Below are 16423 nucleotides of genomic sequence, written 5' to 3'. Positions count from 1 at the left end.
ACCCATTACTGTGACGGCTATAGATGGATCACGCCTCATCAATGGTCTCATCACCCAGAGTACGTCTCCAGTAACCCTTCAGATTGGTGTACTACACCATGAAGAAATTTCGTTTTTAATTCTTCCTGTTACGACAAGTCCGATTGTCTTAGGCCTTCCATGGCTTCAGTGTCACTCTCCCCAGATTGACTGGCGCACCCCTCAAGTTACGTCTTGGGGGTCTGAATGTCACCATCGTTGTCTCTCTCAAGTTATTCCTCTTAAAGTACAGCGATCTTCCATCTCATCTTCCTCCCCGGGACTCCCTCCTCAGTATGCTTCATTTGCCGATGTGTTTGATAAAGCTCAGTCTGAACGTCTTCCTCCTCATCGTTCTTGGGATTGTCCGATCGACCTTCTACCTGGCAAGACTCCTCCCAGGGGTCGGGTCTATCCTCTCTCGTTACCTGAAACTCAAGCCACATCTGAGTACATACAGGAGAATCTCCAGCGTGGGTTCATTCGACCTTCCACCTCTCCCGCTGGAGCTGGGTTCTTCTTCGTCAAAAAGAAGGATGGATCATTACGCCCTTGTATAGATTTTCGTGGACTCAACGCCATTACTATCAAGAATCGGTATCCCATTCCGCTGATCACTGAGCTATTTGATCGCATCAAGGGAGCTCGGATATTTACTAAGTTGGATCTTCGTGGTGCCTACAATTTAATTAGAATCCGTTCCGGTGACGAATGGAAGACCGCGTTTAACACCAGAGATGGGCATTACGAATATTTAGTAATGCCCTTCGGGCTGTGTAATGCCCCCGCTGTTTTCCAGGGTTTCATCAATGAGATCTTTCGGGACTTATTATATGTATGTGTCGTTGTCTACCTAGACGACATATTGATCTTCTCACAGGACCTGTCGTCTCATCACCAACATGTGGCAGAGGTCCTCTCCAGACTACGGAAAAACTCGTTGTTCTGTAAATTGGAAAAATGTTCATTCGAGTTACCCCAGATTCCATTCTTGGGGTATATAGTTTCCGGAGTTGGCCTGAAGATGGATCCAGACAAAGTAAATGCTGTACTACATTGGCCTCAGCCAACTACTCTTCGTGCCATCCAGCGTTTTTTAGGTTTTGCCAATTACTATAGACGCTTCATTCAAGACTTTTCATCCATTGCATCTCCCATTGTGGCCCTAACTCGGAAAGGGGCTAATACTAAGCAATGGTCATCTGAGGCTCTCCAAGCCTTTCAAATCCTCAAAGAGGCCTTCTCGTCTGCTCCCATTCTGCGACAGCCTGATGTGACACTCCCCTTCTTCCTAGAAGTAGATGCCTCTAATGTGGGCTTAGGAGCTATTCTCTCCCAACGCTCGGAGCAACAAAAATTACATCCTTGTGCCTTCTACTCTCGGGGTCTTCTGCCCGCAGAGAAAAATTATACTATCGGGGACAAGGAGTTGCTGGCCATCAAAGCTGCATTAGAGGAATGGAGATACTTGTTGGAAGGAGCTCGCCATCCGGTGACGATCTTCACGGATCATAAGAACTTGTCATATTTGCAATCTGCTCAATGCTTGAACCCTCGTCAAGCAAGATGGTCTCTTTTCTTTTCCCGTTTTGAATTAATTATAACCTTCAAACCAGCCGCTAAGAACAAGAAAGCTGACGCTCTATCTCGAGCTTTTGTGACGTCCTCTGATGTAGAAGAGGTTCCCAACCATGCTATTCTAGACCCCAAATGTATTTCTCTGGCTGCTTCATCCACCAAAATGCTACCATTTGGGAAGACCCTCGTGCCTCCTACTCTGAGGAGGAAAATCCTTTCGTGGTTCCATGCCTCTCGTTTTTCTGGACACGCCGGTGAACACAAGACCTTTGAGATTCTCTCTCGTAGTTACTGGTGGCCTTCAATGAGGAGAGACGTCAAAGAGTTTATTGCTTCCTGTGATTTATGTTCTCAGTTCAAATCCTCCCGCAGAACTCCAGCAGGGTTGCTGCGACCACTACCCATTCCGTCCAAGCCTTGGACCCATATTAGTATGGATTTCGTTACTGATTTGCCACCAAGTAAGAATCACAATACTATTTGGGTAGTGGTAGACAGATTTTCGAAGATGGCCCATTTCGTCCCTCTGTCCGGTTTACCTTCCTCGTCTACTCTGGCTGAACATTTCATTAAAGAAATCTTCCGCATCCATGGATGTCCGTCTGAGATTGTGTCGGATAGAGGAGTACAATTCGTTTCCAGATTCTGGCGGGCCCTTTGTAAAACCTTGGGCATACGATTAGCACTCTCATCGTCTTACCATCCGCAATCTAACGGACAAACGGAACGAGTCAATCAAGATCTTGAGACTTTTATTAGGATGTTCTCTTCAGCCAACCAAGACAACTGGGTAGAATTGCTCCCTTGGGCTGAATTCGCCCATAACAACATGTACCATGAGTCATCATCCAAAACTCCATTCTTTGTGGTCTACGGTCACCATCCGTCTTTTCCGGAATTTCCTGCCCTCCCGCCCACCCAAGTTCCTGCTGTGGAGACTGCTTGTCAAACCTTCAAAAATATCTGGTCTCAGGTCAAAACCTGTTTAAAGAAGACATCTAATAAATATAAGTCTTTCGCAGATAAGAAGAGGCGGGCTATTCCACCACTAAAAATTGGAGATCGTGTCTGGTTATCTACCAAAAATATTCGTTTGAAGGTTCCATCTATGAAATTCGCCCCTCGTTTTATTGGTCCATATAGGATCATCCAAGTTATCAATCCAGTATGTGTTAAACTTCTTCTTCCTAAGAATCTTCGGATTTCCAATGCCTTCCATGTGTCCTTGCTCAAACCTCTCATCATCAACCGTTTCTCGACTCCTCCCTCAGCACCGCAGCCAGTTCAAGTTCATCAGGAGGAGGATTTCGAGATTACTGAGGTATTGGATGCAAAAATTTCGCGAGGAGTCCTCCGTTTCCTCGTTCATTGGAAGGGCTTTGGTCCTGAAGAGCGTTCATGGATCAAAGCTGAAGATCTTAATGCTCCTGCCCTTCTGAAGAAGTTTTATTCCAAAAATCCGGACAAGCCCGGTTCCAGGCGTTCTGTGCCCACCTTTAAAAGGGGGGGTACTGTCACTCACCGAACTGTGAGTGCTTCTTCCCGGACTATTAGGAACCGTGGACGTCCTCTATCCTGAGGGACTGCGCATGCGCAGCCCTTTCCAAACCTTCAGTGTATGTTCCTTTAACTTAATTGGCAGATCAGGCAACCTCCCTATATTAAGCACCTGTGGTCATCACCACATTGCCTGATCTTGGAGTCTCATTCCCCATGAGTCTCTGAAGGTGTTCCTGTGTTTCCTCGTTTATTCAGCCCAGCTGATTCCTGTGGTTTCCAAACCACTTCTACCTCTGTGGTTTCCAAACCACTTCTACTACTGTGGTTCCCATACCACTTCTACCATCTACTGTATCATCGTGACTGTGAGCTGATTCCTATCCGCTGCCTCCGTGCACTACAGTCTTCTAACCACTTCTACTCTACCATTTATTATTGGGACTGTTAGCTGATTCCTATCCGCTGCCTCCGTGCACTACAGTCTTCAACCTGCAACTCGTCTGTGTTTCATCATCGTGACTGCTAGCTGATTCCTATCCGCTGCCTCCGTGCACTACAGTCTTCAACCTGCAACCCGTCTGTGTTTCATCGTGACTGTTTGGCTGATTCCTATCCGCTGCCTCTGTGCGCTTCAGTCTTCAGTCCTTGTCAACGCTCCCGTGTTTCCTTGAGTCTGCCTCCACTATTGCTACCCGCTATTCTCCGTGATCAACAGTGCCTGTTCAACTCTGCTCTCCCGTGTCCCATCGTTACTGCACCTGCTGGTTGCTATTGGCTACCTCCGTGTTCCCGCAGAGACCCGCTGCTGCTACTCCTCAGCACTACTCATCCATCTACTGCTGATCCGCTCTCCACGCTTTCCTGTGTTCCCTGCTGGTCTACCTACCCGTGCGCTGCACCTACTAGACCACCGCTTCACCCATCCAGGGACTTCGCATCCTGCCGGCCTCCTGCCGTTCAGGTATCTCTGCACTCCTGTCTGACTGCCTCCTGAACCACGGTATGCATACTTCTCATTGACTGTGCTGTGTATTGCATACCTTGCTGGACTGTGTTGGTTCTCCTCTGGAGTGTGCTATCCGCTGAGTCTATTGCCATCATTGACTGTGTTATCTTATGCTGGACTACTTCAAGAGACTTTCTATATTGGCATTGTTGTTCAGTCATTTATACATTTATATTGTGCATATTACTGTGGATCAAAGTCAAGGTGCCGTGTATATATTGTGTTGCAGTCTCTCCCCGTGCACCTCCTCACATATATATTCAGTGGTACAACTTGCTAGTGGCAGACCACTGACCCCTGTTTACAGTTTCACCTGTTCCAGTATCCTCTCACATAGCAGTGGTACAACTTGCTAACGCAGACCACTGACTTCCCGGATACCTCCACTTGGATTCCATTCCTTCACTCAGACAGCGGTACAACTTGCTATCCGCAGACCGCTGACTCTCATCACCTCCTCGTTTCTGTTGGACATTCCTCCTCACTATAGCAGTGGTACAACTTGCTACCGCAGACCACTGATTACCTTCACGTGTCCTTTGTCCATACAGTTCCTCGTGTATTACTACCTCCATATTGCCAGTGCTGCTAGTCATAGACTTTCCTGAGCATCTCATCATCTGCTATTTCCTGTTCCGTGATCACCCTGCTACCAGAGTACCATATTACCACCTATACTGCTCTGGTAAGCCTATCACCTGGTGATCCCTGGGTAAAGACTCCTAGTGCCCGTGACAACTATTCACACTAATGCACCCTCACAACTGTTCCAATCTCCACTCTGAACCACATTTGCTCGTCTTGTTTCTGCTGTGCCCACTTACACTTATAATGTATAATCTAATAACTTATAATAAAAACTCTCTAATGAGCAGGGTCCTTCATACCCTTTGTTTTCATGTCTGCGTTTATTCTGTCTACCTTGTATGTACTGTTCTCCCTAATGTACTGAACTGCAGAGCACTGTGGCATCTTACAAAAGTAGGATAATAATTATTCTGTTACACTCTATATAGACATAGCACAGTACTCCTAGCCAACATGACTTGCCCACTGCCCATCATCATTACACTGTATACAGACATAGGGCAGTATGTCTACCCAAGATGATCTGACCACTGACCATGATCATAATACATATTTATTACTCTACACAGGTATAGGACAGCACACATAGCCAATATGACATGACCACTGAGTATATTTATAATACTATTCTATTACACTCTCAAAATGACCCTACCATTATTTTACAGCATTTTAGGGTGTATTTGACAAGGGTCAAAGCACATTTTTGTTAATATTCCTGCCCCTTCATGTATCCGTAGAATCGATATGGGAAGACATAGAACAGTATGTAGCCAATTAGTTATATATTATTTGTTGATGAAGTCATTTATTTATTTATTTATTTATTATTATTATTATTATTATTAATTTTTATTTATAAGGCGTCACTAGGTGTCCGTAGCGCCGTACAGGGACAGACAAAGTTACAATACAAGGTGAGACAGCACAGTACAGTAAACAATAAGCACAGTAACTCGGTGAGCTCGAAGCACAGCTAGAGGGGCGGGGGAGGGGAGAGGGGAAGGTCCTGCATACGGCTGAGCCCGAGAGGGAGGGCCCGGATGACAGGGAAACCCCCAGAGGGGAGAGGAAGGAGCGAGAGGGGAGAAGAGGGTCCTCGAGGAGGAGGGCTAGGTAGCTGGAGAGCCGAGTTAAGAGTGGTGAGGACAGGAGGAGAGATGACCCTGCTCAGAGGAGCGTACAATCTAAGGGGTGGGGTAGACAGACAGAGAGACACAGGGGAGAGAGGGAGAGATAAGGATAAGGGAAGGGGAATGAAGGGGAAGAGGTAGAAGAAAAGGTAGGAAATTAAGTGGGAGACTGGAAGGCTTTAAGAAAAAGGTGGGTTTTTAGAGCCCGTTTGAAACTGGACAGATTAGGGGAAGTTCTAATAGAGGGAGGGAGCTTGTTCCAGTGGAGGGGGGCAGCGCGTGCGAAGTCTTGGATACGCGCATGGGAGGAGGTGATCAGGGGGGAAGAGAGGCGACGGTCATTGGCAGATCGGAGAGGGCGGGATGGAGCATGAATAGAGAGGAGGGTGGAGATGTAGGGTGCAGTGGAGTTGGCGAGGGCCTTGTATGTAAGAGTGAGGAGCTTGAAGAGGATTCTGTAGGGGAAGGGGAGCCAATGAAGGGATAGGTAGAGGGGGGAGACAGATGAGGAGTGGCGAGAAAGGAAGATAAGCCTAGCGGCCGCATTGAGGACAGATCGAAGGGGAGCGAGATGAGAGTGGGGAAGGCCAGTAAGGAGGAGGTTACAGTAGTCCAAGCGGGAGATGATCAGAGAGTGGATAAGGCATTTGGTGACATCTTGGGAGAGGAAGGGCCGGATGCGAGCGATGTTACGCAGCTGGAAGCGGCAGGATTTAGCGAGAGAGAGGATATGGGGGCCAAAGGAGAGAGAGGAATCGAGGATGACACCGAGGCAGCGAAGTTGGGGGACAGGGGAGATAGAGGTGTTGTCGACAGTGATTTAGAGTGCTCTCAGCAGTACAAAGCATTTCAGGAGATGAGAGTAATGATATTGCGGGAGGCAGTGACCTGGTAACTCATGTGATTAGTGAGGACAGGACTGCATGTGACAGGGACAGTATAATGATGTGAGAGGTGGAATGGAGACCAGTGTGAAGCTACAGACTGAGTGTTAGGTAGTGGAAGAGCAGGATCCCCCAACAGCACAATTTTGAAGATATGAACACAAGTGGGCAGTGATCTTCCCACTTGTATGCTTGTGTGAATGAGTGCTGAGCTGCATCGTGAATTGAGAAGGGGATTGGTGACAAGTGGGACGCCACAGACTGAGAATTTGATAGGGAAAGGAGCAGGCTCCTCGACCACAACAGTAGATCAGTAATGTGAGGCTGCTGTAAAACTTATGTTGGAAGATTGTGGGGTGAAATGCACCTTTATATAAAGAATCCAGCTTGTTTATGTTAGCATTAAGTTTTATTTTGTGTAATCATATATACACATGCAACAATGGAGTTTTGCAGATTTTTTCCCCTATCTTTCTCAAATTAATACCAAATATACAATTTCATTTTGACAAAACATGTTTATGCTTTTCCTATAAGTAGCACAACACACAGAAACCGGCCGGAATAACAAGTTTCAAAAGACATCAAATTTGACACTTAAATGACAACTGGAAATAACGATCATTTAAATGCAAAAAACTTGAACCGACATGTAAGAAACAGAGTGGAATTCAGAAATTGTATTTTAACAAATATTTTAGGAATCTGTTCTTAAAGTTGAACTCACAAACAACTAATACATTACTGACATTATAATTTCATAATGAAAAAGTTGACAAAATAAGCAACTATTAATTCATGTTTTAGGGAATATTTTATTAATTTAAATTTTTTTCTCAATTATTTTACTTTTTTAAATGTAAATGTTTTGTTTTAATTCATAATACATTTTTTAAATTAAATTGAAATGAACACACTTCTAACAAACCGTAAGCCAGCAATTAATTCACTAAAATTACTCGTTGATAATGATCAATTACAACTCTTTTACATTTCAGTGTAAATAATGAATCATTAAAATACAGAGTAAATAAATTAGTGAATATCATGGTAATAAAAAGATTTAGGAAGATATTTGAGCATTCTTTAGGAAGAGTCATTTATGAATTTCCAAAAGCCTCTTCCTATGAATATTATCTTAAAAACTTCTTATCAATATGACAGAGATACTTACACTGTCTTGCAAATTAAACATTATTACCATGGAAAGTTTAAAAGTCAATGTAGAAATTTTATCACTATTAACTAGTAATGCTAGTGAACTAATTGGTAGATTAAAAAAATAGTCCTATAAAATAAATTAATGTGTAAAATTAACCCATTTAATAAAGATCACTTTTAACGAAAGGAAGTGTACCTTGTTTATTTGGGATGTAAATAAAGAAATTTTGGACAGCCTACTGACGAAAATACTGGTTACATATGTCTGCAGTTCGGCCATGGCCTCTTCTAGCATGTACCTTGGTAAACTGACATTTATGTTGGAAACACTTCATTGAATTGTGAATCCTCTGTTTCAGGCAAACCTGTTTGAACATATATTAAAACAGATGTAATCGCTCTGTGATCTCATTAGGGGCCATTCATAAACCGTCACAAAAAATGTGGACCAACCTACTACAACTTTAGAACCACCCCAGTAATTTAAATTTAAATGCTCTGTTTAGTTTTATTTATATCTTAAATTAACCATGAGCATAGGGGACTTCAGGACCGTCTTTACCACATGTGACACTTGTATGTGCTTCAATGGGGGCAAATGGAAAGTTAAAAATAGACTTCTGTTTCCGGCACCACTACCCAACCAGATAAGTCCTCCTGCAGAGAGGAAAAGGCTGTGCACCCACCTGTATGACAGGGACAACTCTGCTGTTGCTGGGATATTATATGGATCAATTGTCCCTATATGACTCTTCCTATGGTTTTCCTACAGGCATCATCCTGGGATTTTCTGTCCGGTCGTATAAAATGACCTTCCGGGAGATCAAGTACTTCTCCTTTCCAGGAGAGCTGCTGATGAGAATGCTGCAGATGCTGGTGCTTCCTCTTATCGTATCCAGTTTAGTTACAGGTAAGGGGAACAATATCATTCTTCTTATTAAATATCCCTTTATTAACCTCCCCCCACGTTTATACATATCATTATATCAAATAAAAAAAAAAACATTGGTGTCAGATCATTGAATCCAGTCCACACAGCTCCAGGTGAATATCATTAGTCCAGATGTAATTCCAATCCAGGGGCCAATGAAGTGTGCATGTCCCATCATAGGGTTCATATTATATGAGTATAAATTTATTTATTCCCAACCAGGGACAAAGTAAAGACTTAGGGGTATATTTACTAAACTGCGGGTTTGAAAAGTGGAGATGTTGCCTACAGCAACCAATCAGATTCTAGCTGTCATTATGTAGAATGTACTAAACAAATGACAGTTAGAATCTGATTGGTTGCTATAGGCAACATCTCCACTTTTTCAAACCTGCAGTTTAGTAAATATACCACTTAATCTCTTTCTGGTATCAGGTCAGAGCTCCAATGTAACAGATAAGAGGTAAGCGGTAATCTTCTGTGCAGAGTAAAATAAACCTTGTGCCAACCATGGGAGTATATTTACTAAACTGTGGGTTTGAAAAAGTGGAGATGTTGCCTATAGCAACCAATCAGATTCTAGCTATCATTCTGTAGAATATACTAAATAAATGATAACTAGAATCTGATTGGTTGCAGTTGCTATAGGCAACAGCCCCATTTTTTTCAAACCTGCAATTTAACAACTATACCCCTGGAGCTAAAACATTATGGGGTCTATTTATGAATAGATGAAAGATTTTCTATTTTCTTTAGCACAATTTCACAAGAATATTTGGCCGGGGAGCAGCGAGCAGGGAGCCAGGGAACGGATGCCTGTCAGCAATGTTGCACTGCCCTGCGGCACGCACATTTTATGTGGATCTGGGGCACTGGACATTGGGCATATAGCAAGTGACTGCTGTGCCCCCTTTGGCCTTGCTCCTTTGGCGGCTGAACCATCTACACCGCCCTCATTACAGCCCAAAGCTACTAATTATTACCTGCATGCATTGCTCTGTTCTGCAAAAGGAAATTGGAATTAGTTAAGACTATTTTGGGGAAACAAATCTACAAAATGTCAAAGATTGCTCAGTCTGTAAAAAACATAACTCAGGTTGGTTGCCAAATAAGGTTGAAGTTATAGGAATCTATTTCCACTTAAACTGGTTAATTAATGTGCATTGCACATCAAAAATATGGCAAAATTTATATTGTGAGTTAAAGAATTCCATTGGAAAAAGGGGAGAGTTCTGGGGAAACTGGGACACAAGGGAAACATCTGTAATCACAGTGGCTGGAGAGGTAATTTTGTAGTTAAAATGAGATTGACTATCATTACAATGAAGGTAGTTAAAGCTACACTACCACCGAGTATATACATTTTACTAACGTGGTGATTTCCCCCGGGTGCTGCTCCGTGCAGCTGTTTCTCCTGGGGGCGCCATGGTTTTCTCACAGTTCCAACTAAAAACCAGAGCTGTGTGATGCTGTGTTGCGAGATATGAGGAGAAAGACCAATCACGAGTTGCAGTCAAGAGATTGCTGCATTTGATTGGTCCTCCTGCTGAAACCCATCCTCCTCAGCCATTTGAAAATACTGAATGAAATAGAATTGCCTTCTATTGACAGAATCCTAGTGTGTATTTTGTAATCCAGCCCAGTGATTGATTTTACATTGAACAGTTTTGATTTGGCCTGCTGTTTTTTTTAATTGGATAGCAATGGAATCTCTCCTTATATAAAATTACAAACCCTTTCATAAACACCAATAATTTTACAGACTATTTAAAATTTTCAGATTTCTCTTGGGCAATTGTAACCAACGGTTTTATTCAGACATTCATATTTCTACCAGTTATTTCATGCTATTGTAGATTGTAACCAAATACCTTTATTTGAGCAGCTTTTATTTAGAAATTCTGATTGTTCAACAGCACTTTCAAATCAGCACTTCAATTTCTTTGAAACAAATATATATTAAACCCTGCTACACCTTCCCAGGATAGTTTCAAGTTGGTATAAAGTATGCCGCCAGGGTTTAATCTCAAATATTACACTTAAAAGAGAACAAGAATATGTGTAGTGGGGCGCTCATGGGGCAAGAAACATATGAATAATTCAAATAAAAAGTTTAAATCTTTATTCAATATCAATGTAATTAGCAAAATAATGAGACCACAAGTAAAGAAATTGAACCAGTTAATCGAATACTGTTAAAACTAGCAATTAAATGCTAGACTTTTCTGTGCATGCTGTTCTCACCAGTGCTAATCTCTGTCCATCATCCTATTTATGCAAAATGATTTTAGTGTACAGGCAGCTGTTTTTCTGTGGTTCAGATATTTGTATCTCCCAATCTAGGAGTATGTGCTCCATGCATTATACCGCAGGCATTAACGTTTAAAGATTATGTTTAGGGGCTCTATTCCGAAAGTGTCTGATTATCAGTAACATTTTCACGCAACGCTTATGCCTGCGGTATTGGGCTCTAATTTGTGAGGTGTCAGTTCATTATAACTGACACTATCATAAACATCAGGGCGGCCTAGTCTGGGAGAGTCTGATCTTTAACACTATATTACGATACTCATACTAGGAATAGAAGATTACAATATCCGTTTTTATAAATGGAGGCTATTCTCTAGCATGTCACATTAGCTACCTTGACTCACAGCAGGTTATACTACACTGCTCAACAATAAAATACAAATAAAAGGGGGGGATATTGTTTATTATTGGATATGGACAGAATTAACTGGCATTTAAAAAGTTTAATCTAACAATAAAACCATACTTGCCTACACTCCTGGAATTCCTGGGAGGCTTCCTGGAAGAGTAGGCAAAGCTCCCGCATTTTCCGAAATTCACGGCAGTGAATGGAGGGGCGGGGCTTAATCATGTCATTGAGGCCCCCCCCTCCATTCAATGCCGTGAATTTTGGCTTTTTATAGGGGGGACGGGGCTATGGTGACGCAACAAGGGTGACGACCTCCTCCTACCACATGACTTCTCCCCCGGATCTCTTAAGAGTTGGCATGAATGAATAAAACCGAAACCGGATAAAAGCAATGTTTAAATATTTATTCATATCAACAGCGGCACAGTCTAGCATTTAATTGCTAGTTTTAACAGTTTTCGATTAACTGGTTCAATTTCTTTCCTTGTGGTCTCATTATTTCGCTAATTGCTAATTACATTGATATTGAATAAAGATTTACACTTTTTATTTGAATAATCCATATGTTTCTTGCCCCATGAGTGCCCCACTACACATATTCTTTTTCTTTTTTAAGTGTTATACTGCATTACATGTGAGGGTGCACCTTTCCCAGTGAAAAAGAACTAATAGAAAAATATATAACAAAATCATATGATATTGATGATGAAAGAGAAAATACACCACTAGGTCAGTGGGCTCACCCAGTGCGGTACACGTTTGTTTAGTATTAATCTCAAATATTGTCAGGTTCCGTTCTTTAAATGTGGTGTAACAAGTCTAAGACACGGAGTAGGTTTAGTCATTTGCTTCACTAAGGGGAACTGATGTTGGTAACGGGAAATCTGGATGTCTCTCACTACAGTAGTCAGGTTCAGTCCGCGGGGCTCAGTTTCATCACTGCACAGTGTAGAAAACAGAAGAGTTTTTGTTTTAGTTAATTGCTTTGTAAAAATGGTGTCACCATAGACAATTGGGGCTTCTACTTTGCTTCAATTATGACCCCAGTATCTTCTGCTGGGAGCATGTTTGTAGTTTTGAGTTTGAGTAAAAGCCTATGAACACAATATTTATTTAAGAAATCTCTTTATTGTGAAAAATATAATAAGAAATACAGCAGTCCAAGAGCAAGGAATAATTTACATATCCACATGGTGAACATATACATATCTGTATTGAATGAGGAATTGGAGTAGGGAGGAGGGTAAATGTAGGTGTAACATATCATCATCATCACCATTTATTTATATAGCGCCACTGATTCCGCAGCGCTGTACAGAGAACTCATTCACATCAGTCCCTGCCCCATTTGAGCTTACAGTCTAAATCCCCTAACATACACACAGACACAGACAGAGACTAGGGTCAATTTGATAGCAGCCATTTAATCTACTAATATGTTTTTGGAGTGTGGGAGGAAACCAGAGCACCCGGAAGAAACCCACGCAAACACAGGGAGAACATACAAACTCCTCACAGACAAGGTCATGGTCGGGAATTGAACTCATGACCCCAGTGCTGTAAGGCAGAAGTGCTAACCAGTGAGCCACCATGCTGCTTATATATTTTAGGTAGGGATAACAGGAAAGAAGTGGATGATGAGTGCTGATATATATATATATATATATATATATATATATATATATATATATATATATATATATATGTGTGTGGCCAAGGATGAAGCTCTTAAGGTTGACAATCTTCCGGTGATGACCCACTTATGGAATAACCCAGCCTTCCTATCCAGAAGGGATCACTACACATTTGCCGTTTGGTCCCAGCACAATATAAGATTTCTGCCTGATATTGACCATCTGAGCTTCAAATTCTGAGTTTGCAGACATTCAAGGTTTCACTATTTTAGCAATTGGCCATATTACTTATAATGGTATTTTACTAAAAGTTTTTATACAAGAGCTCTTGTGACATGTATATTATATGTAAATTTGTGAATAAATTCAGTAATTTAATCTTTTATCCACGGATAAAAGAGTGTTATATTTGTATAGTTCTATAGAATTATTTTAATTACTATCTAGTGGTTCTTGTGCGCTGTTGAAAACTGTCTCTACATAGGCCAGATTGGAATCTGGAAACCTGCAACAGCATATTAACAAATAAGTAAGAAGATACATAGTATAAAGAAGATGAGTTAGCGAACACAATTAATGGAAAGATATTTTATTTGAGGACAAAATATCGTTCAAGATAAAACCTGTGGTATTGTAGTAGATATGGTAGAACTTAAGTAATTGAACTAATGATAGTTTGGATATTAAGTATTAAATTCAAGTAAGCTTATTTAAATACATAATGATTACGTGATAAATCATCATCATCATCACCATTTATTTATATATAGCGACACTGATTCCACAGCGCTGTACAGAGAACTCACTCACATCAGTCCCTGCCCCATTGAAGCTTACAGTCTAAATTCCCTAACATACACACACACGCACACAGACAGACAGGGAGACTAGGCTCAATTTTGATAGCAGCCAATTAACCTACCAGTATGTTTTTGGAGTCAAGAAAAATGTAGATTAATGAGTTGATAGTGTAATGGACAATGGGCAATGCAGTTGTTTGTAATATAATCTTTGGATATATATTTAAAACTGTAATCTTCTAAAGAGTTGACTTACAATAAAAATAAAATGTATGTTTATCATGGTGGCTTAGTGGTTAGCAAATCTGTCTCTCAGCACTGACGTCATGAGTTCGATTCCCAACCATGACCTTATCTGTGTGGAGTTTGTATGTTCTCCCTGTGTTTGCCTGGGTTTCCTTCGGGTGCTACGGTTTCCTCCCATGCTCCAAAAACATACTAGTAGGTTAAATGGCTGCTATCAAATTGACCTTAGTCTTTGTTAGGGTGTGTATGTTAGGGGATTTAGACTGTAAGCTCCAATGGGGCAGCGACTGATGTGAGTGAGTTCTCTGTACAGCGCTGCGGAATTAGTGGCGCTATATAAATAGCTGATGATAATAATGTTTGAAAAAACTGTGCCCTTCCCCCATCGTCTCCTGCTTCCTGCTATAGCTTAGACATTATTTAAGTTCACTGGTAATATGGCTTTCCATAAGGATCATGTGATACTGGTAACTCATGTGATCATTCAGAACCTGTGTCACAAGTTGAATGACTTCCTACAGCTTGTCTATACCACGGCTCTAAGAAGCAATGTAATGATGTTACTGCCAGTGGGATGTTCATCTCATGAATATCTATCTATACCTGTCAAGATGATGTCTCTGGTCACTGATCTTCATGTAGCTGTGTATAAAGCTGACTTTAGAAGATATTATATTGCTGTAACAAAAAGTAAAAATACCATTTGTGTATTTATAAGTTCAGTTTACTGTGTAGTTGTGTAGAAGACATGATTCATCTTAACAACATTTCCCCTTTCTCCTTGTTTCATTCCCTGTATCTCCTATAGAATTATTATTATTATTATTATTATTATTATTATTATTATTACCATTTATATAGCTCCACTGATTACGCAGCGCTGTACAGAGAACTCACTCACATCAGTCCTTGCCCCATTGGGGCTTACAGTCTAAATTGCCTCTAGGCTTCATGGTTCTCGAACCTTTTCTATAAATGTTTGTAAAATAAATTGAAACACATAAAAAAAAAAAAATATTCAAAACAAATGATAAACGTTTCATTGGGACGAATGAAAATGTAGCTCTAAATTATTATTTGTTAATAATACAGTCCAACCATCCATATAATGAGCACAATAACCTTTTGTAAAATTCATTTTCGGGAAATGAAGTAACAAAAACTCAAAAGTTACATAAGAGCTGCAATGTCGTGGCCATTCATTGACACACACCAATCATGGCTGGGTGAAATCAGTCCAGTGGAAACACCTTCAATGGATGAACCATTATTGGCAGTGACTCATTCAGCAATTCTCATTGTCCTGTTTTTTTTTTTCCTCTCAAGGCTCACTAGAACCAGTCATTTAGACCGTGTGAATTATTTCATACCTTCCTGAAAGAGAGGGTGGACAAATAGAAGAGCAGACATAACCTTCCTCCTTCTCTGTCCAGCCATAGAAACGTCTATTGATTGTAGTTCGTGTTCCTAAAGCATAAAAAGTTAAAGCATGGAAGCTGGTGGCAGAGACTGGGAAGAAAAAAAAAAGCCAGTTCAATAGCTTGGTTTCAATTCCCTTATTCCAAAACTGAGCCAACCAGAAGTCATTAATACATAGATTATAGCCTCCGCGCGTGCCTTCACTTTACATGGGACTGCAGTTAAACAATAATATGGTCTGTGGGGCCAGTAAAAAATTGAATGAAATATTAGCTTTGGCTTGTTTTACTGTTGGGGCTTTGTCATCTTAAGGCTGGGGAAAGATTTTTTGCTATTTTTGAGGGATTTCCTTTTATTTCGCAAATAAGATTGGGTCAAGAAATTTGTTTTAAAGACTACAGTTCCGTCTTTGAAACAAACATTTGTCTTCACATGACTCCAGGTGATTTTAAAGAAGGTTTCTTAGAACCTCTCCTTCCCAGGCTCCACTACTAGGTAGTCTGGTACTATGCCCAATGTCCCAATAGGCCCAGGGCAAATGCCCATTTTGCTCATTTATTAAAACAGTCATGAATGTGTCTATAACTTTACTGCAACACATATGTATGCTAAAATACAGTTTGAATGTGCTTAGGTAGAAACTAAGAAAACGTTAATACTTTATTAATTCAGGGCCTGATTAAGGGTTCGGTCCACCTTAGGTTAATATGTTCGTAGCGCTCCCTCACCTTAAACGCCAATCTGATACCTGGTAGGTAAAAATGAACAAGTCCTTAAATTAAAATCCAGCTTCCTATACCCACTCTCACTAATGTTTATGTTCCTATGTTTTCCAAACTCAGCTCCACTTGGCTTTTTAAAAGGGT

The 16423-nt window shown here is 41.1% G+C and overlaps 1 protein-coding gene across 1 annotated transcript in view; it reads left to right on the top strand.

The window, feature by feature from the left end:
• Positions 1–16423, top strand: part of SLC1A3 (solute carrier family 1 member 3) — an 84715-nt gene that overhangs the window by 11731 nt on the left and 56561 nt on the right. Inside the window, exon 3 of the mRNA XM_075184245.1 lies at positions 8641–8778. Coding sequence (XP_075040346.1) covers positions 8641–8778 — 138 coding nt within the window. The remainder of the gene's footprint in view (positions 1–8640; positions 8779–16423) is intronic.

Source organism: Mixophyes fleayi, chromosome 1, assembly GCF_038048845.1.
Source record: "Mixophyes fleayi isolate aMixFle1 chromosome 1, aMixFle1.hap1, whole genome shotgun sequence".
NCBI classification, from domain to species: Eukaryota; Metazoa; Chordata; class Amphibia; order Anura; family Limnodynastidae; genus Mixophyes; species Mixophyes fleayi.
This window is presented reverse-complemented; position numbering and strand designations above follow the sequence as displayed.